The sequence below is a fragment of the Amblyraja radiata genome, chromosome 3, assembly GCF_010909765.2.
Source record: "Amblyraja radiata isolate CabotCenter1 chromosome 3, sAmbRad1.1.pri, whole genome shotgun sequence".
Lineage (NCBI taxonomy): Eukaryota > Metazoa > Chordata > Chondrichthyes > Rajiformes > Rajidae > Amblyraja > Amblyraja radiata.
In genome coordinates this window covers 39,215,452-39,242,670 of record NC_045958.1, presented here as the reverse complement: position 1 = coordinate 39,242,670, position 27,219 = coordinate 39,215,452, and the positions used below count along the sequence as shown (strand labels likewise).

The window sequence follows — 27,219 nt, the reverse complement described above, 5'->3', positions numbered from 1 at the left end:
CCCAGTCTTTCCAATCTTTCCTCATATGATTTGCTTTGATTTTGGGAGAATAATAGATGATTTCATTGAAACGTACAGAATTCTTCCAAGGCATAATATGGTGGCTAGATTGTTAGAACCAGGGGTCATAGTCTGAAACAAGGATCAAGACGGAGATGAGAAGTTATTACTTCACCCAGTGAGAGCAAGCCTTTGGAATCCAAGAAGGCTGTACAAGCTCAGTCACTTAGTGTATTGAAGACCGATCAATGGACAGTTGGATGTTAAGGGAATCTGGACATGGAGTTAGTGCAGGGAAATGGCATTCATGGAAAAGATCAGTTGTAATTTTATTGAGTGGCATTTCAGGAACAATGGGGCTAAATTAGCTATTCATTGTGTAACCTATACATAGAGAATTATCATTGTTTGGAAAATATGAAGTTCATTGTTTTTCATTTGCATTAAACCACCACATATTTGTTCAGGTGATTGAATTGAAAACAAGGTTTCAAATGTGCAGAGGGAATTCTCTCATCTTTTTCCTCTCATCCGTCCGTCAATCGCCTTAAATCTGTTTAAGATTTTTAAAGTGAACAGGATTTTCTGACTCACTTTGTATAAGTCTTCCATAAATTTTTATGCCATAATTCAATTGACCCTTTGGCTCAAGTAAACAAGCACAGCTTTGTCAATCTTTCCTACTGACTAAAATTCTCTAGCCTTTCAGCATTCTTGTTAATCTCCCTTGCATACTCTCTCGTGCTATCACATCTAATGTGGTGACCATGACAGTCTAGTACTCCAGCTGGCACAACTGGTGTTTTACATAGTTGAAGCTCAATCTCACTTCTCTTAGTTCCATCTAGTCCAATAAATATTAGCAATTCACAAGTCCTTTTAAGCAATTTATGTACCCGTCTTACTTTGGGGAACCTTGAGGCCTGTGTTTCAAGGTCTTTGTGCTCCTTTTCCTACCATTTGAATAATACATTGAATTCTATTTCCCAACTTTGTATGCACAGACCCAATCCAAAGATATCTTTCCTCGTTTACAAACTTCTTCCTCATTGACAACCATACGATTAATTTTTGAATCTGTTACAAATTCATGTGCCCTATCATTTAGTTGAAACCTTTGATATACTAGAAAGCAAGGGATCAGAGCCCTTACACACATTGTATCTCATGGCAAACAGCATTTGCCAGTTCGTGTTCCATCAACCATTCGCCTTTACTTGTCAATGAACCAATTTTTCATTTGCCACTTTTCTGGTATGTCTGCTAGGCGAGACTTTGTAAAATAGTTTTTTTTTTAATTCATGTCACTGCAGCAAATATGCTGTCTTCATTGATTATGAATGCTTTTCAAAAATTCAGTTCTTGATCTTAAAAAATCTATACTGTTTCCTTCTGTTCCCCTAATCTATTCCATTCTGATGAATAATTTAAACTCTCTCAGATTTTCCCAGTTATGCTGACAGGCCTCTAATTCAGATGTTAAGTATTTCTAAATGTTATGCTTGACCCCAGATTAACTTGGTTATGTTTGTCCAAGTTCTCTGTAAAAGTTTTCAATGTTTTTACGAGTGAGTAAATGTTAAATATAAAGACTAATGAAAGGTCATCAAGTAAAATATTTACTCTGATTTTCTCATCATGGATGCTGACTAACCCAGCCTTTTCTGTTTTTATTGTCTATGTTTGCCGGTTATTGGAGTTTACCCCCTTGAACCTATCCTGCAAATAATTTGCATTAAGCTATTATGCACTCTGCTTGTTAAAATTAGAGGATAACCGTTCAGAGTTCAGAACTATAGAAGTTCCGAGAAATTGGTGAAGTGTGTCTGATTAATTTTCCAATGAAATTTCCAAACTGGATATAAATGCACAAAATGATGGTTTTCTACAATGTAATTAAGAATAAGAGGGTTACGAATAAAGATCATAAGCTCATTGCTGGTATAATTTTAAAAAAAAGATTTCTGTGGCTAGTTTGGCGCAAGCGATTGGTATTTTTGGTGTAATAGTATCCTCTAATTCTCATTTTGTGTTATGATATTTACGGTAGTAGGTGGTGTGAATAATTTAAAAAAAATTATGGAATGCTTGATGTGTAACATTTTGTCAAGTGAGATGGTGTGTGGATCTAAGAGCAGTTTTTGTGAAATACTGGAACCTTATTTTTGGCTGCTTTATATATTGGGCACAATCTTTTGCTTTATAATCAATTATTGTTATATGCTGAGAGAATGGAGCGGCTGAGCTTGTACACTCTGGAGTTTAGAAGGATGAGAGGGTTCTTATTAAAACATATAAGATTGTTAAGGGTTTGGACACGCTGGAGGCAGGAAACATGTTCCCGATGTTGGGGGAGTCCAGAACCAGGGGCCACAGTTTAAGAATAAGGGGTAAGCCATTTAGAACGGAGACGAGTAAACACTTTTTCTCACAGAGAGTTGTGAGTCTGTGGAATTCTCTGCCTCAGAGGGTGGTGGAGGCTGGTTCTCGGGGTATTTTCAAAGGAAAGCTAGATAGAGCTCTTAAAGATAGCGGAGTCAGGGGATATGGGGAGAAGGCAGGAACGGGGTACTGATTGGGGATGATCAGCCGCCGCCATTCGGCCCTGGCTCGAAGGGCCGAATGGCCTACTCCTGCACCTATTGTCTATTTAACTTTGAAGTGCAGTTTAATGGCAATCAGTATAATCTGTGAAGGTTTTAGTGTGTTCTTCAATCTACACTAGCCTGTCACTTTCATTTTTATTTTTTACTTTATTGGTTTGTGGGAGATTGTTAGTTTAAAAAAAATACAAGGTGCTGGAAGAACTCAGCGGGTCAGGCAACATTTCAGGAGTACATGGAGAGGTGATGTTTTGGGTTAGGGGCCCCTTTTCAGAATGAAGAAGGGTTCCAACTTGAAATATCGCTTATCCATGTCCTCCAGAGACGCTACCTGACCTGCTGAGTTACTCCAGAACTTTTTTTTGTAAACCAGCACCAACAGTTCCTTGACTGGATCTTTAATTTTATATTCATGACTTTAATAGTGTTAACTAATTTTGTGGGTGGCGTTGGGGAGGGGGGTGGGGGGGAGTGGGTGATGTGTGGGGGAGGGGTTGGGGTGAGGGGGGAGGAACGGGGAGGGGTAAAGGGTGGGTGTGTGGAGAGGGGGGGAAGGGGGTGTGTGGGGGCTGGGACTCCACTCAGCAGCCACCAGCCGCGGCACCACACAGCGGCTTTCCCGACTCCACACAGCGGCTTTCCCGACTCCACACAGCGGCTTTCCCGACTCCACACAGCGGCTTTCCCGACTCCACACAGTGGCTTTCCCGACTCCACACAGCGGCTTTCCCGACTCCACACAGCGGCTTTCCCGACTCCACACAGCGGCTTGTCCGACTCCACACAGCGGCTTGTCCGACTCCACACAGCGGCTTTCCCGACTCCACACAGCGGCTTTCCCGACTCCACACAGCGGCTTTCCCGACTCCACACAGCGGCTTTCCCGACTCCACACAGCGGCTTTCCCTACCACTCTTGCGGACTCAATCAGCACTTGTGGACTCAGCCCCGCCTCCGGGGATTTAGTCTCCAGCGAGTGCCGGAAGGTGCGCTACCTTCATGGTGATTGACATGCGAGAAGACCAATCTGCTGATCTCACGTTTTTTGAAACCTTCATAACTTTTGTAATCTTCCACCGATCGGAACAAAACTTGGTGCGCTTGGAGGAGAGGAGAACGGTGAGTAAGGTGGCGAAAAAATCCTAGCGGTAAACAAAACGGAGATTTTGTGTGCCATCTAAGCAGAAATGCTAGATAAACTTTGCAATTTAACATCTATAGAAGGGGGAAAACTTAACATTTCAGGTCAAATACCTTTCATTAGAATTGGAAAGCAATGAAACAGATTAATGTAAGATTCATTCTGTTAACATGGGCGGAAATCGCTTTTAAAACATGGGGGGGGGGGGCACAATTTCCTGTGTATTCGGAAACAAATGTTTTCCCGAAAATGCAAATAACAATGCAGTAGAATTCACTGCAGAGGAGATTTGTTTCATTTTAGAGACAATCTGAAAGTGCTGGATATGTCTAAGAGAAATATGCAAGACAATATAATGGGATTCTGTTGTGTAATGTTATATTTAGTTCACTGGAGTGGATAAAATATAGAAAATAGTATTTTAGTTAAAATTGGGGCCAAATATTTAATGTTGGAGTTTGTAACCTTTTTTTCAAAATGAGATTTTTTGAATTGTTGTGGCATTTCGCGAATTTGATTGTCTACTGTGAAGGTTGATGGATGGATGAACGCTTTTGTGGTGGATGCAGAGGTATCTAGTTATGTAAAGTATGTTTGTTTTGTGGGGCACAAACATTGGTTGAGGGGAAATATTGTCAGGCAAATTTTTTTTTCTCTTTATTTCACTTTTAGGATTTTAAATGGTAAACGTATGAGCAATGTTCACATTATTTACATGGTTATTCCAGTATTGAGGAACTGACTGCAAATTTTGCAGTTTAATCCTGGAATGGAATGCCTGGAATGTTTATGCATTTTAGCTGCATTTAGTAATGTAGCAGAGGCTTTTATCACCTGGTGATTTGGGGGTAATGGTGCAAACAGAATAGAAGAGGAATACATAACTTACAATGCAGCAGCAACAAAATATAATCCATCCCTTCAAACTTTATCACTGCAAACAATATTTGTCCAAATGCCACCTCAGCAATTGACTTGCTGGGTTGTATTTGAAGTAGAGCCAGTAGCACCTAATATAGTTTAGGTTACTAGATTTACATGATATTCATCGTGATTTGGAGGTGAAAGTCTCTATAGTAATGCATTTGTAATTAGCCATATTTTTAGACCAATATGTTGGATTAAATAGTGTCTTCTTTAGCAATAAAATACACAAAAATTAGTTTTCTGGATGAAATCGTGAAATTAGACAGGGCACTTCTGGTCAGGATCCAGACTGGCAGATCTGACTACACAGCAGCAGGTGTACATTTAATGATGCCTTTTGCATTGATAGAATGACTACCCCATGATGGTCATGAAACAAAACAGCCTAAATCTTGATTCTTGATTAGTGCTGGTGTCAGAGGTTATGGGGAGAAAGCAGGAGAATGGGGTTGGGAGGGAGAGATAGGTAGATCAGCCATGATTGAATGGCGGAGCAGACTTGATGGGCCGAATGGCCTAATTCTACTCCTATCACATGATCTGATGAAGACCACCAATGAGATGTGAGGTTAAGGGTGAAATGAAAACAAAATATCCTGGGTGTAGTGTACAGGTCAGTTAGCATTTAACCATACTCTCCACAGATGTTGCCTGACCTAGGAATTCCTGCATTCCCTGTTATTTCAGATTTTCAGCATCTGAATTTTTTTACTTGTGAATGAAAGGCTCTCTTATGACAATCCTTTCTGTGTAACGTCTGTTGACTTTATTTGCAAATTATTGATTATTTGGTGTAATATGCTGTGATCCCTGCCTTATTGATCGTGATCTCTGAATGTACTTTACTGAGTTTGCATACTTGGTTTCTTCTGTGTAAAGATATCCAGGGACAGTACAAGAGTAATATAGTAACATTCTTTTTTTTAATTTTAAACAGTTCAAGGAAGATATAGCCAAGCGATTCAAGACACAGCCAGAGCTGCTTGTATTAATATTTGCTGGAAAGATCCTTAAAGACCCAGATACACTTGCCCAGCATGGAATACAGGATGGACTCACAGTTCATCTGGTAATCAAAACTCAAAGCAGGTAATGCATATTTGCAAGCCAAAGCAAAGAGAATGCAGTAAAAAAAAAAAATATTGCAAATACTCAAAGGCTCATCTTTTGAGAGAGAAACATTTAATATTTCATCTCAGTGACAGTTACTGAGAAAGATTGACCTGAAATGTTAACTCTGTTCATCTCTCTCTCTACAGATTTTGCCTGAATATTTGCAGCATTTTCTGTTTTGTTTTAAATTTCAAGCATTTACGCTTTTGTAATATAATTGTGATAAAAGGGGTTTTAAAATAAGTTAATTTTGTTATTGCTTGCTTTAGAATCAAATTCCTATTAGATTTGGTTCACAGGACATAATGCACATATAAATTAGGAACGGAAATAGGCCAAATGACACCTTGAACCAATTCTACTATTCAATAAGATCATGGTTGATCTGATTTTAGACACAGTATTCCAATTTTGCAATCCTGGTAAGATTTTGCGTGTTTGATTACAATAATCCATGTAACTGCCTTAATAAATTCAACGTCCGATGAAAGCAGAGTTCCAAAGGTTCGCAACCTTTTGAGTGACAAAAAAAAGTACCCGATCTATTTTATATGTAACCCATTTTTGTTAGAAAATTTGATTCCTAATCTTTAGCTTTTCCCTCGAGAGGCAATATCAACCCCACATCGGCCCTGCCAAACCTCAGAATCTGTGTTTCCGTCAAATACCTTCCATTCCTGTAAACTCTAGTGGATACAAGTCTAGCGTGTGGAACATTTCCTCTGATGCCAACCCCTGTCCATTCCAGCTATTACTCTAGAAACACCTACACTGCTTCAAAGCATTAACATCTTTACTTTACATTTTTTTAATTGTATACAATATTCCAGATTTAGCCTCACCAACTTACAGTAGGCATCTCATGCCATTCTAAAAAAAGCCACACAATTATGCCCCTGCAAAATTTTCCAAATTCACTGGAATGGTAAGTGAACCAAATTTATCCCCTAGACCCGTGCTTCTTAACTATTTCAGTGTCATTCACCCTTGAGTATATCGCAAACTTTCATTCACCCTCAACTAAATTTTCTTATGTTTTTTGGTAATTTTCGTCTTATTCTCCCTTGTGTATAATTTTATATATATTTTATTTTGTCACATGAGCAAAAAACATAAATTAACTCATTTCTTAAGTGTTTATTTTATTCAACTTTTTGAACAAATTTGGGAAATATCCTGCTACTTTGAAATTAGAAAATTAGGTAGAGAGAAAAAAACATATCAAATTTCCAACTCCACTGCCATTAAAACCAATGTGCTTACTAACCACTTTAATGGCAATGCCTTTTTTAAGTACAGAAAATAATATATAAATGTCTGAATAAATTAAGTCATTCACCCTTCATTCACCCCTCTAGTTTAATTCACCCCAAAATAATTTCATTCGCTCTTGGGTGAACCATTCACCAGTTTAAGAAGCACTGCCCTTGACCAACATCCCCAGCGTTGTAACCCTAGTTATACTTGGTCAGCTAATTCAGGCAGGCCACATTTGTTTGCCTGACACCAGATCCCTGAAGCTGACATTCTAGTCTCAGCTCTGTCAAGGGATGCGCTAATAAGTTGGATTAAGAAAAGGGTTAATGTGTTCAATTTTCCTTGACTTTTGAGGACCACTGTTCCATGACTCCTCGAAGTGTAGAAAGAGGATTCATGATGGCATTGAGAACCTCAGCTGTGGATGGGAGCGCACAAAACTCTGCATTAGCCGTGGATGGTGCACTATCTTGCACTACCTGTCAGCCACTTCCACCTCCATCTCTGATTCCCATGCTGGCCCCATGTGCTCCCTTATAACCCACAAAACTGGAGGGGAAGAAAGTTGTCCTTGATCTTGAGGGAATGCTGAAAAAGATACTACGCAAGCAAATAAAGTCCTTAGTTTGTATTAAGTTCCCTTAGCCTCAAATGATAATATTCCAATAGCTTTTCTAATTACTTGCTTTACCTGTGTGAAAAGTGCATTAGGACATCCCGATCCCTCTGAATCTCATAGCTCTGCAATCTGTCACTATTTAGATAATATGCTCTTTGTATTTACCCTGTCAAAATAGACCGTTTCACATTTTCCCACATAACCTAATTTGCCCGCTCATTTAACCTACCTGTATTTTTCCCTTGTAGTCTCTAAATGTCCTCTTTATGACTTTTATATTTATCTTTGTGTCATAAGCAAGTATAGTAATCATAGCTTTGGTGCATTCATTGAAGACAATTATAAATGTTTATTATAAATTTATAAATCCTGTTAACCATACTATCTTCTATGCATGCCGATATGTTATCTCCTAGACAAGGAGCTTTTATTTTCCACAATAATCTTTAATGTAGCATTTTATCAAATGCCTGGAAGTTTAAATATAGTACATTCATCAGCTTCCTTTTAATCATGTTTCATGTTCAAAGAACCCCAATAAATTGGTTGATATAATTTTCCTTTCTCAAAACTATTTTTACTTTGCCTGATTAACAGGGCACTTAAAGTTCATAATAATGTCTTTAAGAGCTAGCATTTTCTCGCTGGCAATTGTTATGTTAACGGACCTATATTACCAGCTTTTTGTTTCTATCCTTGCTTTGAATAATGGAATTATATTTGCTATTTTCCAACCTCTTGGAAACTTTTCTGAAACTAGGCAATTTTAGAAATTGAAATCAATTTAGAAATTTATGTTGAGGTAAATGGGTTTTCTTCATCCACTCCATGCATAATGAAATAAAATTGATACAGCACAGGTTGCATGCAATAAAGACACGGGGACCTAAGAGTCACCTCAAATACATGAGTGGGCAACATAAAATTGAAAGCTGCTGTGCATTTTCATCTTAAAAACAGGAGATGCGATGTGGAGACGTTAAAATTTCTGCAGCATCTTTGCACTATGAAACAGTTTCTTCTGATTACTTGCCATTCCTCAGACTTGCTGCTGGTGCTAATATACAATAATGAAGCAGAACATAAGTGCCTATGCCTGCACTTAATTGTAGCCTTCCACTTGGTCCTGTTTTTCTGTTACTCTGTTACCTTTTCATGTGCTGTTTGTCCATTTCATTTCTGAAATGTATTGTTGAATCTGGTTCCACCACTATAGATCATCATAACTGGCTTTCGTTCTTGCATCAATTTCCCAATTTTTTTAAAAGCAGCTGACATGAACCATTCATCCTGACCTTTAACTAAATAGAATGTTCTCTGTAAAAAATCAGTCATTAACTTGGGTACACGGTTAGTTATAATTATGGCAATCAGTTTGCAATCTCACACGAGGTTTCATGCTATGGAATGGAAAATTGGCATAGTGTCCTATTTAAAACAAAACAGTTGCATTTCTGATGTTGGGCTGAGGTACAAAATGGGGAGAGCTTCACTTGTATATTTTACTTGACCTGGTATGCCTGATGTTCAGATTGAGTATTTAAGTAACTTTGATATACATATTTGAGCATACTGTGCTTTAATCATTGCCTTAAAAAATTGCAGTAAAATCTCTAAAATGTTCCTATTTTTGTTGTGCAGACCTCCAGACCAACAGAGCCAACCTGACAGCCAAGGGAACACTGCTGCCACTTCAGCATCTTCCAGCAGCACCGGCTCGACCACCAGCCTCGGTAATTGTTTTGTTAATCAACCTTCAAACTGATAATCAACTGAGCTACTTATCTGTTATTTGAGTACTGAGAATTTGTTTAGCACTCCTGTCCTGATACGCATTTCTAAATGTACACTCTATGCACTAATGTTGGCATGGAATATACATAACTTTTCACATGAAGGAACAAGCTTATCAAAGTGTTTGTATTGGGCCTTTACACAGTCTGAGCAGGTGGTGGGTATGTCAAAAAGGCACATCTGAGATTAATTTTTCGCAGCCCATCCTCAACAATCAATGTACAGGACATGAGCCCATAATCATTGAACTCAGAACCAGGGCTGACAAATTAGTGATGTCTCCATCGGTGCAATTGCTACCTGTTGCAAAATAAAACGGACGCAGAAGTTCAAGGTGGAGTCTTGTGGTCATATCCATTAAGGTGTTGCACAGAGAAGCTATTGCTAGCCCTTAAAAGGTTACCATTTCAATCACTCTGAAGCTGATGCTAGTTAGTTAAAACCAGTATGAGTCACAACCTCATAATGTAAACTAATATTTACCAAATGTTCCCCAGAATACCAAAGAGATTGGTTACTATTTTATTGATTACCAAGAAAAGAACATAATGTGCATCATATTGGCACCAGGATAGGATCACAGAGCCACAGTAGTTTGTTTAAACCACCTCCTTGCTCTTCCAACATCACACGCACATGCGTACGCATGCAACACCCCTTGCTATCACAGAGGAAAAACCACCATAGCTTCTTAAAAAATAATTGAGGACATATTGTAGCAGGGACATGCAAGTAGACTTTGGGCCACTTTAGTCAATAAATAGTGTGTATGTAATCTGAATTCAGTTGATGAGATTTGAGGGAATGAGGTATAAATTGGAAGAAAATGCTTGACTGCATTATGGCTCCAAATGCATATTTATTTTTATTTATCCTTTTCATTCCTCCTGTTCTAATAGACATTTTGCATATCTTTCCATGATTTTGGGGTGGGAGGTTTTAAACTTTTTTTGTATATAAATCTGGAGTACGATTACCTCTGAACTTCAACTGAAACCAAACCTTACCTGCTATTGATGCATGCTGGAGCTTCCAGCAAACAAATATTATTAACCGTTCCCCTTACTGGAGACTTGTGGCAAAGGATGGAACTTGTGTTTTAAAAGGTTATTTTATTATTTTGTGTTGAATTACTTACATGAAGCATTGATATGATATGATCAGTAATCATAATATATTGTGATCTAGGTGGATTAGGAGGACTTGCAGGTTTGAGCAGCTTGGGATTAAATTCATCCAATTTTATGGAGTTACAAAATCAGATGCAACGTCAGCTAATGTCGAATCCAGAGATGATGTCGCAGATCATGGAAAACCCATTTGTGCAGAACATGCTGTCAAACCCAGAGATGATGAGACAGTTAATTGTGACTAACCCACAGATGCAGCAACTGATCCAGCGAAACCCAGAGATTAGTCACATGCTCAACAACCCGGACATAATGAGACAGGTAAGTTCAGAAGGAAATCAACAAATCAGATTTATTTCCTGTTTATATAAACAGACCCTTGTGGGTGTGGGAGTCTGAGGTGAGTTCCAGGAGTGAGGTGGATAGATGTATTCCTGCATGGGGCACAATAGGGATCTGTTTGAAGTTCCCACCTCAAGTTGCCACTGGTTTGAGTTTGAGCATGAAAATGTAGATTTCTTAAGATGAGACTACATTCACTCCATCTATTCCCCTCATGATGTGATACACCTCTAGAACATCATCCCTCAATCTCCTGTGTTGCAGAGAAAGTTAGTGTGATAGCTGATCAGTATTTTCTCATTTTTCAGTTTTTAAGCCTGTGGTTTAATGCGACAATTGCTTTTTGATTACTTGCCTCTCAATGCTTTTTGAACGATTACTGGGCTTCACAAAATCTTTGGTCTCTATTTAGTAGGTGACATGCAGCCAAAACCTAAATTTGTGCTATCTTTAATCCTATTATAAACCTAATTTTAGACTAAACTAAATTCAGTGCACTATAGCTTAACTTGTGCCTTTTTCTTTTATATTTGAATCTCATTTTCCAACTTAGTTGGCATTTGGTGCACTACTGTTACCTGGTTTGGTTAATTAAAAAAAGCATCTTAATTTTTAAACTAGACTCTGGAGCTTGCTCGAAACCCAGCTATGATGCAAGAAATGATGAGGAACCAAGATCGTGCACTAAGCAACCTAGAAAGTATACCAGGTGGTTACAATGCCTTAAGGCGCATGTACACAGACATTCAGGAGCCAATGTTAAATGCTGCCCAAGAACAGGTAAGTGGACAGTAATTATCAATTATTAAATCACACAGCACAGAACCAGATCCTTCGGCCTTCCAAATATGTGCCGACCATCAAGTATGCCTATAATTTGCATTACTAGTTCATGCTTCATAGCCTTCTAAGGCTTAGTAATTCAAATTCTTAGTCATAGAATTCTGCAGCACTGAAACGGGCCCTTTGGCCAGCTCATCCATGCTGGTGAAGATGCTTCATCCAAGCTGGTCCAATTTGCCTGTGTTTGACCCATGTCCCTCCAAACCTATTCTATCCATGTACCTGTCCAAGTGTCTTTTAAATGTTGTTATTATATCTGCCTCATTAGAGCTTCCTTTGGCTGCTTGATCAATATACCCACTGAGAGTGTGTGTGTGAGTGTTTTTTTAAAAAGTTGCCGCTTAGGATCCTATTAATCTTTCCCCTCTCCCCTTAAACATATGCCCTCGTAGTTCTTGAATTCCCCACCCAGAGGGGGAAAAAAGACTACATTCACTCCATCTATTCCCCTCATGATGTGATACACCTCTAGAACATCATCCCTCAATCTCCTGTGTTCCAAGAAATTAAGGCCAAATTTGCCCAACCTCCCTATAGGTCAGGCAGTCGAGTCTTGGCAACATCCTTGTAAATCATATCATATCTATCTATATTACTAAATCTCTGAGCTTGACCGCTTTTGGCCCACTGTGCTGCGATTTCCGACAGAACGCCGCCACCTACGGCTGTCATTTCTGGCCACCTCGCTCAGAGCCCCCCTCCGCCTTACGGGTGCGGAGGATTTTTCCCATCTATGACAAATCAGACATATTAATTATTTTTTTAAATTCCCCATTCTCTCTGCTGCCCCTACTGGAGGGAGGGGGAGGGACTATAAAACCAGGAAGTGGTGTGCTTCACTCAGACTCTGCAAGATGGATGAAGCCAAGAGTCACATCTCTCTGAGCTCTGAATAACACTGAACAAATGTCTACACAACTGTGAGTACCCTTAATGTGGTTTGAAATTGAAAATATGGTTTGTTTGAAGTAAAAAGGCACTGCCTGCAAATGGTGGCTTGGGTGCATTGACTTGAAGTTGAAAGGCACTACTTACTGCAAATGGCTTGGGAGCTTTGGTTTAAAGTTGAAAGGCACTACTTACTGCAAATGTGGCTTGGGAGCTTTGGCTTGAATTTGAAAGGCACTACTTACTGCACATGGTGGCTTGGGTGCTTTGGCTTGAAGTTGAAAGGCACTACTTACTGCAAGTGGTGGCTTGGGTGCTTTGGCTTGAAGTTGAAAGGCACTACTTACTGCAAATGGCTTGGGTGCTTTGGCTTGAAGTTAAAGGCGCTACTTACTGCAAATAGTTGCTTGGGTGCTTTGGCTTGAAGTTGAAAGGCACTACTTACTGCAAATGGTGGCTTGGGTGCTTTGTCTTGAAGTTGAAAGGACTAACTGCAAATGGTGGCTTGGGTGCTTTGCTTGAAGTTGAAAGGCACTACTTACTGCAAATGGTGGCATGAGGTTGAAAGGCATTACTTACTGCAAATGGTGGCTTGGGTGCTTTGGCTTGAAGTTGAAAGGCACTACTTACTGCAAATGGTGGCTTGGGTGCTTTGGCTTGAAGTTGAAAGGCACTACTTACTGCAAATTGTGGCTTGGGTGCTTTGCTTGAAGTTGAAAGGCACTACTTACTGCAAATGGTGGCATGAAGTTGAAAGGCACTACTTACTACAAATGGTGGCTTGGGTGCTTTGGCTTGAAGTTGAAATGCACTATTTACTGCAAATGGTGGGGTGGGAGCTTTGGTTTAAAGTTGAAAGGCACTACTTACTGCAAATGATGGCTTGGGAGCTTTGGCTTGCTGTTTTAAAAAATCACCATTCTCTCTGCTGCCCCTGCTGGAGGGAGGGGGAGGGACTATAAAACCAGGAAGTGGTGTGCCTCACTCAGTCTCTGCAAGATGGATGAAGCCAAGGGTCACGTCTCTCTGAGCTCTGAATAACACTGAACAAATGTCTACACAACTGTGAGTACCCTTAATGTGGTTTGAAAATGAAAATATGGTTTGTTTGAAGAAAAAAGGCAATGACTGCAAATGGTTGTTTGGGTGCTTTGGCTTGAAGTTGAAAGGCACTACTTACTGCAAATTGTGGCTTGGGTGCTTTAACATGAAGTTGAAAGGCTCTACTTACTGCAAATGGTGGCTTGGGAGCTTTGGCTTGAAGTTGAAAGGCACTACTTACTGCAAATAGTGGCTTGGGTGCTTTGCTTGAGTTGAAAGGCACTTCTTACTGCAAATGGTGGCATGAAGTTGAAAGGCACTACTTACTGCAAATGGTAGCATGAAGTTGAAAGGCACTACTTATTGCAAATGGTGGCTTGGGTGCTTTGCTTGAAGTTGAAAGGCACTACTTACTGAAAATGGTGGCTTGGGTGATTTGGCTTGAAGTTGAAAGGCACTACTTACTGCAAATGGTGGCATGAAGTTGAAAGGCACTACTTACTGCAAATGGTGGCATGAAGTTGAAAGGCACTACTTACTGCAAATGGTGGCTTGGGTGCTTTGGCCTGAAGTTGAAAGGCACTACTTACTGCAAATGGCGGTTTGGGTGCTTTGGCTTGAAGTTGAAAGGCACTACTTACTGCAAATGGTAGCATGAAGTTGAAAGGCACTACTTATTGCAAATGGTGGCTTGGGTGCTTTGCTTGAAGTTGAAAGGCACTTCTTACTGCAAATGGTGGCTTGGGTGCTTTGGCTTGAAGTTGAAAGGCATTACTTACTGCAAATGGTGGCATGAAGTTGAAAGGCACTACTTACTGCAAATTGTGGCTTGGGTGCTTTGGCCTGAAGTTGAAAGGCACTACTTACTACAAATGGTGGCTTGGGTGCTTTGGCTTGAAGTTGAAAGGCACTGCAAATGGTGGCTTGGGTGCTTCGGCTTTAAGTTGAAAGGCACTACTTACTGCAAATGGTGGCTTGGGTGCTTTGGCTTGAAGTTGAAAGGCACTGCTTACTGCAAATGGTGGCTTGGGTGCTTTGGCTTAAAGTTAAAAGGCACTACTGCAAATGCACTTACTTCCTGTTTGCACTCTATATTGATTTTAGATAAAACGCTACCACTTACGGCTGTGATATTTGGCCATCTTACTCAGTCCCCCCTCCGCTGAGCAGGTGCAGAGAATTCTTCCCATCAATGAAAAATAAAAGTGTTATTAGTGTTTTAAAAATGTTGAGAATCTCTCTCCTGACAATCACGCCCTGAAAGCCACACCTTTTGCGGTGGGAGGGGGAGGGGTTATAAAACCCGGAAGTGTGGGTGTGGCTCAGTCTCTGCATGATGGGGGAGGGAGAGGTCATGACTCTGTCTGAGCTGTGAATCAACTGAACACACTGAATGTCTACTGAACTGTGAGTTTGGTGTTTTGTGTGGTTTTATGGTCGTTTCACCCTGCATGAAATGGTATGAAGCTGCATTTGAATTTGGTGGCCTGGGACCCTGCTTGAAGTGGAATGAAACTGCACTTGAATTTGGCGGCCTTGCACCCTGCTGAAAGTGGTATGAAACTGCACTTGAATTTGGTGGCATTAAATCCAGCTTGAAGTGGTATGAAACTGCACTTGAATTCAGTGGCCTTGCACCCTGCTCATAGTGGTAAGAAACTGCACTTGAATTTGATGTCCTTGCAACCTGCTTCAAATGGTAGGAACATGGATTTGAATTTGGTGGCCTTGCACCCTGCTTGAAATGGAATTTCAAGGAATAGTCATGAGTCAACTGCCAGCCCACCAGCCGTGAGTGAGCTGCCAGCAGATCAGGCTTGAGGGACTGAGCTGCCACCCCAAGAACCCATACCAGCACTCCAGAAAGCCCCCCCACTGGCCACCAATATTGGAATTGGTGGAGAGGTGGAATATTGTGTCGGGGGACCAGCCCTCCCGTGTGAACATGGGACCCAACGGGTCCCACTTAGTCTAGTATACTATTAAAAGTCTCGACTTGTTTGTCTGTCTGTCTTTCTGTGATCTCAGGAGCAACACCAAAACGGTACACAATAGTGCGAAAATGTTCACAGAATCTTACTCGGCTTTTTCCCGTCGTCTGTCTAATCAAGTTTTCTTCAGATTTGTTATTTCACATTTTTGATATTTCAAGGTTTAAAAAGGCCAACTTTAACAAGATTTTGACTGTTAAAATCCTTCCTGCACCAGCTTCCAACAGACTTCGATACAAATTTGCTATACAGGAACACTCTGTGCTTCCTCTAAGTTTTCACCAGAATGGGATATCACAGTCATCCACCAAACTTTTGCAACAATGTTGCCATCATACAACACTTACTCCAGCTCCTGGCAGCAGGTGGTTCAACAGGAGGGGGAGGGTGAATTGCTATTGCATTTGGTAGGCAGGGGAAGTGTAATCACCTGAATGGAATATCACAGTCCTCCACCCGATATATACAACAATGTTGCCATCATCAACACTTACTCCAGCTCCCGGCAGGCCAGGAGGGTGAATTGCTATTGCAATTGGGGAGTGCAATTGGAATTTTTTTTAAAGTCCAGTGCTGGGGGAGGCAGGGGATTGCTGGAATCTTACGTTTGGCAACGGGTTGAGTTGGGGGACCATGCCTCCCGTGGGAGCTATGGGTTAGTGGTGCTATATTGCGTTGGAGGAACGGGTTGCGTTGGAGGACCAGGCCTCCCGTATGACAGTTGGCCTAGTCATATATCGTGTGTGTGTGTGCGCTTGATTAATGCAGCTGCTGTCAACGCGCATGCGCAGTTTTCCACGAGTTACATTACCACCCTCACACCCCCCCATTCTTCAAAAGGCGCAGAAAGAACGAGAAAGTTCTGCAGATCCCGAGGTCACCGGCGCTCACGTGCTGAAGAACTTTCTCCTCGCGGCCGGCACAGCTTGTGAAGCCGCACCCTTCCCCCGCCCCCTCCCTCCAGCTGCTAAGCGCTCTGGGTTACTCTCTCCGCTTTTCGCAGCCCACCAGAGGTCGCCGGCTTGCTTTTGAATGTCTTGCTTTCGCTCGCAAGACCTTTGAAAAAAAACCACGCTGTCTTCTTGCAGCAAGTGATTATTGCGTTCAAGAACCAGCCCACACCTCTGACGACGTGCCCTCCCCCACCCTTCAAACTCTCCCCTCCCGCTCCCTCTCTGTCCCCCTCACGCTCCCTCTCCCCCCTCCTCTCCCCCACACTCCCCTCCTCTCCCCCACACTCCCCTCCTCTCCCACCCCTTCCCCCTCGCTCCACCCACTCCCTCTCCACCTCCTCCCTACCCCTCTCCACCTCCCTACCCCTCTCCACCCCCCTCCCCACTGTTCCCCCTCCCTCCCCCTACCCACTCTTCCCTTTCTTTCCCCTCCCCTACCCCTCCCTCCGCACTCTCTCCCCCTCACTCTTCCCCCTCCCCCTCTCTCAATCCTCCCGCCCCTCCCCCTCCTTTCCCCCTACCCCTTTCCCCCCCCCCTCCTCTCCCTACCTTCTCTGCCCGTCTCTCCTACTCTCACCCCTCTCCCGCTGTGTGTTTGTGACGCCGCAGGCCCCCTCCACCCCTCCTCCCTCTCTAGCCGCACCTGCGCAGTTGGGGGTTATGCGTGAGTGGATAGAGCGGGGGATGGGGTAAAGGGAGCGAATGAATAATATATATATATCAAGGGGGGGTTAGTGGTGTGTGGGGGGGGTTAGTGTGTGTGTGTGTGATGCCGAATGCATCACACACACACATAAAAGTATGATCTTGGATGTTTGCTTGCCTGAACTTCTTTGATTCACATCTCCTTGAAAACCCGACGCGGTAACAGTGAAATCTTTCCATATTCCGGTAGAGATTCACCTCATGATTTCAAAAATCCCCACATCTGAAAATTTGATGAATTAGTTCCCGAGTGACGTCGCGCCCCACCCACCCCTCAATCTCTACCCGCCTCCTCTCCCTCTCTACCCCCTCCCTCTTCCTCTCTACCCCCTCCCCCTTCCTCTCCTCTCCACCCCCCCCCCTCTAGCCACGCCTGCGCAGTTGGGGGTTATGTGTGAGTGGATAGGGCAGGGATGGGGTAAAAGGAGCGAATGAATAATATTAATATAATATCAGGGGAGGGGGTTAGTGTGTGTGCGGGTTGGTTAGTGTGTGTGTGACGCCGAAGGCCGCCCCCCCGCAACCGCACGTTGAGAGAACGGGTCCCCCTTGATCTAGTCTTCTCTATATCTCTCCAGCTTATTGGTTTATTTCCTGTTGGAGCAAGATCAACACTGATCACACTACTGCAAATGCAGCCTCACCAATGACTTGTACAATTGCAACATAACATCCCAACTTTTATACTCAATTGACAGACTGATTCACCACCTTATCTATCTGCGATGCTATTTTCAAGGAACTATGTACTTATACTTCTAGATCCCTCTGCTGTGGGATATGTTTCTATGCTACAACATTCCCAGGGCCAAATCATTGATATAAATGACAAACAGCAATGGACCCAGCACCAATCCCTGAGGCACACCACTGGTCACTGGCTTGCAGTCTGAAAAATAACCTTTTACACCACCCTCGGTTTCCTAGCATAATGCCAATTTTGTATCCTATTAGCTAATTCTCCTTGGGTCCCATGTAACCAGCCTACCACGTGGAACCTGGATCCTGCTGCATCTCAGAGCCAAGCCTAATGCCACAGACCTAACTGTTGCTGCTGCTGCTTTCCTCAGAACAGTCAATCCCTCTTTCTCCCCCCCCCCCCGCCCCCCCTCAAACAGTATCCAAAAAGAGGATATTTGTTTTCAAGAGGAATGGTCACAGATATCTGCACCCTCTGCCTACTCTTTCCTAGTGGTCACCCGTCTACTTTCTGCCTGTACCTTGGAAGTGACCACCTCACACTAACTCTAATCTATGATGTTTTCATTCTCCTGGACGATCCCGAGATCGTCCTCCTGGACGATCCCGAGATCGTCCATCTACATGTCCATTCTCCTTGTCAGTCAGAAACTGCAGCAGCATGTAATCCATGGGTGTCATTTCCTTGCGATGTGCTGAAGAGCCGGTTTCCATGCTGTAAACTCTAAGGCAGGGGTTGGCAACCTTGTTCTGCATAGTGGCTGGACGCATGTCTGTGAGCGGATGGCAGGCATCAAATCACGTGTTCACATAGATCCCGCCGCTTCCAGGACGCCACCCGGAGCACTGGCCCCTAGTTACTAGCAAAGATCATAGTAGCTCCGCTCTATGATATTTGGTTACTAGTTACGGGCAGTCACGAACATGGCCCACCTACGTCCCATTGCCTTAGCTCTGTCCTGAAGATGATGGCTCAAATATTCACACTCACTCATCCCCGGCCTATTGACAACTCCGATCCCGACAGTGAAGCCCAGACACAGAAGTTGCTCGCCCGTGCCGGTGGCTTTGCGCAGGATGCGGTACAGCCAGAGCTCGGCGTTGCTCAGCAGCTCCGCCACTGCGTCCACCAGCGCAGGCCTCCTTGCGTCAACGCGCCTGGGCACCGCGGCCCCGGGAGGTACCGGAGATGACGGAAGTCTGCAGGCCAGATAAATATGGGAGGGAAAAATATGCCTGCGGGCTGATGATTTCACGTTATTGGCCGCATTCGGCCCAGGGGCCGTAGGTTGCCGACCCCTGCTCTAAGGCATCTTCGTATTATGTATTTTAAAGAATAGATTGGAATAGGGGAAATTTGCCAATCTGGCAAAAGGTTCTTGAGATCTTTAAAATGTTCTAATTTTAACATTGATGAATCTAGTACATGAAAAGTTAATTCTTTTAAGCACTGCTTGACTCATACATTTGGCATATGATTTTTGTAAAGAGCAAAATATATACTAGTGTGCTTTATCTTTGCTGCAGTTTGGAGGCAATCCCTTTGCATCCTTGGTAAATAATCCTGATGCAGACAATCAGCCATCTCGGATGGAGAATCGAGACCCCTTGCCTAACCCTTGGGCCCCAACATCAAGTACAGAGGTGCCTACAAGTACAACACCAAGTGGAAGTAACAATGAATTCCCAACAACAGGTCTGGGAGCTGGTTTGGGAGGTAAGGATCTATTTGGTCATAGTTTCAGAGCTTTGGAGAATATAAACATTACTTAATTCTCCTTATCTCATGAAATAAGGTAAAAATCCATCCAATCTAATGGCCGAATTAAGTTTTTGGTAAAATGTTTTTGTTCAGATAAGATAAAACAGTAAACCTTCATTATAATGGACTGGGGGAAAGATAGTGTCTTATTACCGACTGTCTGCTATAGTCAATTAAGGGGGGGGGATAAATGTTGACTAGTTTAACCCAAGACCAGAAGGGAAGAACTGTAGCGGCAGGGGGTGGGTTAAATCATGGGGAACTCACAGGCTGGGGAACTGCAGAGCCCTCGGCCCCACACGCGGTGCGCCAGGGGCTGGCCCGGTGCTTACACCGCCTTCATGCTGCTCTCTCCGCTCCAGTTAGCAGAAACACACCATGTGGCGCCAGCTCATTGGGTAACCTGGTGGAAGTGGGGGGGGGGGGGAGGCGGTGCCATGGGAGACTCGCTGTGATCAGGTGATCGAGGCACGTGTTCCCAGGGTAACACAGGTGCAGTGGTGCGCACTGCGACTGCATCCAACACTCCAAGACCTCACTTTGTTGCGGCCACTGAAACCCATGCCCAATGCAATGTTCTGCAAGAGTATTTCATGAGGCTCTCTCCCTGCTGCTGCGTTTCTGTTTGCCAACGTTGCGAGCCACCCACCAACCACCACCACAAACGGATAACTCAGCCCGCATAACTGAAATCCATTATAAAGAGGTCTGTAATAATGAGGATAGACTACTTGATTAGCATGAGCAGTGTTAAATTGGATAACACCTTTCCGTTATCTGTAATATTTTTGGTGCACCCCAAGTAGAGATGATGGCACAAAATATTGTGTTGCAAAATTGACTGACGTATCAAATATTGAAACATCTTTTGCATTGTCGCAGAATGATAATGCAACAAGAGATGTTAAGTGAAAACCTGGTATGTCTCTAAAAGAATTGTGATCGAATGTTGGCACTTCCAGCTACCTTTTCTGCAATCCCGAGCAGGGAGATTTTATTTTCCTTTTTGCTTCACATTCCAACAACTTCTCCGGTAGAAAGGGTAGATTGGTGCCTTGGGAAATCTACTGCAGTGTTCACCTCCAATTTGCTTTTGTGAAATCCTGTTGTTATTTAACCGGTCACTTTCCCACAGCAGGATCTGGTATGTTCAACACACCGGGTATGCAAAGCCTATTGCAGCAGATCACAGAAAACCCACAGCTAATGCAGAACATGCTGTCGGCACCTTATATGAGGAGTATAATGCAGTCTCTGAGTCAGAACCCTGATCTTGCAGCACAGGTACAAACACAATCTCATAATTTTGTTCAACTTAAATGTATCAAACATAACTTTGTCAGAAATGAGCTGAAATATTTTGAGGGCAGAAAGTCTTAAAAACAAAACTTTTCCTTGATGAAAGCACCCTGTGAATTTTTTTTAGCAGGTGAAAGATTACTCGGGATTAAAATGTAGTGCAGAACTGAGGTTACAATCAAATCACTTGTGAAGGACCAAGTGGCTCCTAATTTATATGTTTGTACTGAAGGAATTCAGATAATGCATGTAATGCATGAGTAGTGTTAATTGTGAGAGATTAATGTTTAGTGACGTGCTGTGAAATATAATTGTTTACATCTTTTCACAGAGAAACTCATCTAATGTTACAAATTTTAATGTAATAAACTGAAAAATTATTTTTATTATATAAACAAGCAAAGCAGGATTTTTTAATCAAATGGGGGGGCTGGTTGTGTAGAGATTTTTGCTATTACGGTTCCATTGTCATAGATGCATTAAAGACTTGTGACTGGAATAACATGGCTATGTTATAAAATACAAAATATGTTGACCAAAACATATACTACAGAATATTTGATTTTTTAAATGAATAAAGTATATTTTGTAACAAAAATACCAATTATCAATTCTTGCAAAAAATAAACAATGTAAACTCTAAATATTTCAGATAATGCTGAACAATCCTTTGTTTGCGGGAAACCCTCAGCTGCAAGATCAAATGAGGCAGCAGATCCCAAACTTTCTACAGCAGGTGAGTGTTGTTTTGTTTCTACACAATTAAAAGGAGAATTTCTGCTTGAAAGAGAACCAGCAAAAGGGTTGAATTATGACATGAATTTTCCAGGATAAAAGCTATTGTGATAAGTCTATATTTAAGAACAGGAGCTACTCCAGAAATCTTCTCGATGCAAATTAAATCTGTTTCATATCTGTATTTTCAAAAATGTTGATTATGTTTGTAGGACAGCTAACTTGCGTTAGTCTCAGTAATTCCTATAAACACAGTAATTGGACCTACTTCCCTTATGCCAGTCTTGTGGCATCATATTTCCAAACTCTGCCCTGTACCATCTGCGACTTCTCAATAAAATCCGTTTCCAACTTTGGGACTTTTCTCCTTTCAATTCTCCTTTTGTAATTTTTTTTGATCTGCGGTAAGAATGGAGGGCGTTTTGGGAAATAGGTGTCCCAGTTTGTGGTGACTGAGATTTTATCGTTGGTCTATGATGGAATGCCTCAAATCCAAGTTCTTGTGCAGAGGGAAGCTCAGCTGCTGAGTCCATGTTCATTCTTCCACCAGTATATTTCAGTGTTATTTTAGTGTACATGACCTGTCAGTGAATAAAACAGGACCATTTTCCTGTCGTTCCAGATGCAGAACCCTGAAACATTGTCTGCCATGTCAAACCCAAGAGCAATGCAGGCTTTGTTACAGATTCAGCAGGGGCTGCAGACCTTGTCTACAGAGGCTCCAGGACTTCTACCGGGGTAAGTGGTTTATTCCAAAAGTTGTTTTGTATACAAGTTCAAAATATTCAAAATGAACATTAGGTTCAGATCTTCTTTAATTGATACTTTGAAGTATGTGCAACAGGGAAATAACAAGGAAAATGACAAAGATTCATAACCCTGAATGAAGACTTTCTCAACCTATTCACAAATAGCTGGTTCTTTATTTTGATATTTCTGCTCCCCTCCCTCTCATAGATGTTAAAAGTGTAGAACTCTCCATAGTAAACAGCCTCTTCACATTTATTGTGTCAATTTTTTGCATACCATATGTTTCACTGAGTTAATCTCTTATTCTTATGAACTTCAATGAATGAATGCCAGTCACAATTAATCTTTCTTCAGGGAACAGTCCTTTTGGCCTCAGAATTAATCTGGTTATTTTACACAGCACATTTCCAAGCAAGCATAATTTTCATTTGGTTTAGGAGCTAATTACCCATGGTACTCCTGCACTCACCCACTGCCCACATTTTATTACCAACAGTAAATTAATTTTGAGGGTCCAAATCCATGCAGTTAAAGCCAACATGACTATTTGCCTTCTTAATTGATTCCAGAAAGTGATTTAATTTTTTTGAGTGCACTGAGGATGTTTTGTATGTTCAAGTGTAGGAGGTAATTAAGAACATACAAATTAGGAGCAGGAGTAGATACTCAGCCCCTCTTGTCTGCCCACTGTTAATAAGATTGTGAATGATCTGACTGTACTCTTGTCTGTATTCCCTTCAGCCTAAGGTTAACCTTTCATTCCCTTGCTTGATAAGTATCTACTTCTGCTTTAAAAATATTCAGATTTTACTTCCACTGCCCTTTACAGAAGAATTCCAAAGACTCCTGACCCTGTGAGAGAGCACTGAGAACAGCTGACCAACCATTGTTTTTCCTCCTTTACCAGTTGCTTCTAATCTTTTGCCATGTGAACCCTTATTTTGTGCAATAACTTGAGTGGCATTTTATCAAATGTGTTTTTGAAGATTCAAATAGAGGAAATGGAGAATTACAGACCAGTAATCAAGAATCCATAATAAAGGGCATGTTAACAGTATTACAAAATTCATATTATAATCCCTCTTAATACTCTGCTAGTAACCAACAAAAATATTAGTTTTGTCAAATACTGTTATCCCTTTCATAAATCATGTTGATTCAGCCTGATCATGACATGAATTTCATGTATTGTTAACATGCCCTTGATGGCTTCCTGATCACTGGTCTGTAATTCTCCATTTCCTGTGCTCAGAAATAGTAGTGTTACCCTTGCTGCTTACCAATTAACTGAAATTGCTGCAGAATCGAGATTTTTGGAGAATCACTTCCAATGCATTCAAAGTTTCTGAAGTCTGCAATTCCTTGCGATCTGCGATGGAATTGTTCCCAGATCATGCCGTGATGCATCCTGATAAAATGCTTTCTATGGCATATCTGTACAAGTTGGTGAGGGTTGTTGCAGACATGCCGAACTTCCTTCTTAGGAAGTAGAGGCTCTTGACCATTGCTTCGATGTGGCTGATCCAGGAGAAATTGTTAGTGATATTTATTCCTAAGAGGTTGAAGCTTAAATTGTAACAAATACTTCTGCAATAAGCGAGTTCAGTATTCTGACTGTGCATGCCCGGAGCATAGGTTACTAGCTATAAAACAGTCTTGGCAACAGTGGTGCTGCATTGCGTTTCAGCCGTAGTTGTGGTCGGCTCTCCGTCGCTGCGGGTACTGTTGAGTTGCAGTTTGGCCGTCTCCATCCGGGGTGGCCCTGGACCTGCAGCCGCTGGCTCCAGCTCGGTTCTGCCTATGGCCGGCAGCCCTCCACCTCCACCCCTCAGTCCGACACTGAGATCCTGCTGAAGATGGGCAGCCGCCGGGTTCTGTTGGTGATGGTGGTGTTGGCGGCAGCAGCAACCTCTTCCCCTCCAGCCCAGACTCCGGGCCAGCTCTAAATCCAGGTCGGGGCTGAAGGCTGCCCACAGCGCTGTACAGTCTAGCTCCGGGCCGGAGGAGGCTGAGCCCAGGCTGGCGCACATGAGGCCGGGGCCCTCGCTCCTCCTCGGGGTTGTGGATGAAGTGGCATCGGGTACTGTAGGGGCAGAAGCCGGTGGTGTGCAAGGTACGGCTTGTACTTGGGGTGGCGGCTGAGGCCATGGGTGAACTGGCACTTGTCGCCGTAGCAGCCCATCGGGGAGCGGGTTCCTCTGGAGTTGGAGCGGGGTTGGGCTGGAGTTGGCGCTGGCTGTGGGTACTGGTGTTGTCGGTTGGCCTGGCTTATTTCATCAATGTGTAAATGATTTAGAAAACCCGAGTCCATATTCTTTTCATGAAGAACGTGATGGTAATTTCTGAAAATATTACCCTGTAGCTAACAAGCAATTCTAGACAAACTGCTTCTAGTGCAGCAGTTGAGAATTTAGCCAGCACTGTAAATATCCTTCTGTTCATAATGTTAGCAATCTGTATGTTAATTATTCGTTTTCCTCTTTCCAGATATGGCAATGGTATTGGAGGAATGGGCAGTGCCCCTCCCAGCACCAATGAAAATACAAGTGGAGCAGGGGGAACTGATGCTGGACAACAGTACTTTGTACAGCAGATGTTGCAGGCATTGGCTGGAACAAACACACAGGTAGAAGCAACTCTATTAGATATTCTGATGCAACAAGATGAGCATAGAACAGCACAGCACAAGAACATGCCCATCAGTCCATAATGTTAGTGCCAAACTTGATGCCAAGACCTTCTCTACCTTTAGAACATAAAATACTAGAACACCGTAGAATGATAGTCTCTGAGGGAAGGTTAATGTGGCCACAATGGAGTGTAAAATCCAGCCAATTTTGGGATAAATCATGGACAATATTTTAAACTACTGTTTGATACACAATAACACCTTCCCCAAACGGTCTCAAATAAAATGCAGGAGGAGCTTAGCAGGCCAGTCAACATCTATGGAATGAAATGGACATGCAAGAATTTAGGTTGGGACCCTTCTTTGTCTGTCTACTTCTCTCCACAGATTCTACCTGACCTGTTCCTCCAGCTCTTCCTCACTTTGGCTGGAAGCCTGCCCCACCCACATGACACACGAAGGAAGTGGCCAAGGCATCTTTGGCAGCAGCTTCTAAAACAATGGTCTTTACCACCAATTGGGGCAAAGGCAGCAAGTGCACGAGATAACTGCAATGCAAAACTTATTTTGATTTGGAAATATTGCTGAATTTTCAGTGCTAGGTCAAAATCTATTATCTTAAAAGCACGTTAGAATAGCTTGACCACAAGAATTTGATTGGTTCCAAGCAAAAAGCTTGCTAGCACTTCAGAACAGTTGGAATTACCATTAAGTGCGGGTCTTGTAAGCAATGCCCTCTTTCTCAAATAAAAATTGTGTACATGCATATGTGCATATCCTTTGGCTTGAAGCTCGCTTACCTCACGTAATTTTTTCATAAAAACTCCATTAACATTCTTTGCTGTGATAATGGGAACTTGAAGAAAAACTTGATTTATTCTTGAAAGTGAACACCTGATAACTTTTTTTTTCTTTCTGTTTGTTTATACCTGTCACTGCTGAACAGACTTTGACTCCAAATCCTGAAGTTCAATTTCAGCAACAACTTGATCAGCTAAGTGCAATGGGATTTCTGAACCGTGAAGCTAACCTTCAAGCCCTAATAGCGACTGGTGGAGATGTCAACGCTGCCATTGAGAGGCTACTGGGTTCTCAACCATCTTAGCAACCTTTTTGCAGCTTGCAAAGAAATTGTAATTTATTTTTGATATAACAGCAGTTAAATCTTAAAAAAACCTCTTTCCAGCTTTACTTTTGAGATTGGGTTGTAGTTGGAGACTTGAGATAATTAATGCATTATTATAAGTGAATTCAGAGGCATTTGTACAGTACATAAACTTTGATTTGATGGAAGATGTTGCATGCATACCTATTTTATTTGAGTTTGTAATTTTTAAGCAACCTTGTTCAGCATTTCACATCACGTGAATCTTTTGGTCTACCCTGAAAATCTATTTAAATCTCAAGTCTTGCTGTTTAATCAGCAACTCTTGTGGTTTAACCAGTAATTCTTGAAAGCACTTTGTATAGAGCAAAGACTTGCAAGAGATGCATCAGAAACTGATCAAGAGCTGCAATGTCTGACAACCCAGTTGTGTATTGTGAACAGAGCATGCATTATGGCAAATAACATCCAAAATGTTAAATACAGATTACCACTGAATCTAATATTTATTACTTTGCTTTACATACAAATAATGTATAGAAATATAGTGCATTACATTATTTCACCAGAAAATATTCAGTAATCTTTCTAGTCTTGAATGCAATTGCAGTGGTTTTGAGCTTCCTACTTCTGGATGTCTTCAAATCTTTGTGCAGCTTTAATGAGCACCTTAATCTAAACAGTGTGCTTTTGACTACAGCAGATTGGCTTTGGCCAGTAAAATTATTGCAGACTGTATGTGCATTATAATTTGGGATGTCATTTCCTTTTAAAGTGTCATGTGATATTAATCTAATTTCTGAACTGCCTTGTACAAAATATTTAACCTGTCAGTTTTTATTAGTAGTAATTAGTTATGCACATAGATCATTAAACAAATTAAAAATAAATTG

General features: G+C 42.0%; 1 protein-coding gene across 2 annotated transcripts in view; it reads left to right on the top strand.

Moving 5' to 3' along the window:
• ubqln1 (ubiquilin 1) overlaps positions 1 to 27,216 on the top strand; it is a 33,907-nt gene extending 6,691 nt beyond the window's left edge. Inside the window, exons 2-11 of one of the 2 annotated variants that reach the window (XM_033017629.1) lie at positions 5,609 to 5,760; positions 9,302 to 9,393; positions 10,643 to 10,905; positions 11,548 to 11,706; positions 19,574 to 19,763; positions 20,947 to 21,092; positions 21,760 to 21,843; positions 22,465 to 22,580; positions 25,080 to 25,218; positions 26,168 to 27,216. In XM_033017629.1, the coding sequence (XP_032873520.1) occupies positions 5,609 to 5,760; positions 9,302 to 9,393; positions 10,643 to 10,905; positions 11,548 to 11,706; positions 19,574 to 19,763; positions 20,947 to 21,092; positions 21,760 to 21,843; positions 22,465 to 22,580; positions 25,080 to 25,218; positions 26,168 to 26,326 (1,500 nt within the window). In that variant the 3' untranslated portion in view covers positions 26,327 to 27,216. Of the gene's footprint in view, positions 1 to 5,608; positions 5,761 to 9,301; positions 9,394 to 10,642; positions 10,906 to 11,547; positions 11,707 to 19,573; positions 19,764 to 20,943; positions 21,093 to 21,759; positions 21,844 to 22,464; positions 22,581 to 25,079; positions 25,219 to 26,167 lie in introns of both variants that reach the window. The other variant, XM_033017628.1, reaches the window with a different exon arrangement.
• The last annotated feature ends 3 nt before the right edge of the window (positions 27,217 to 27,219 follow it).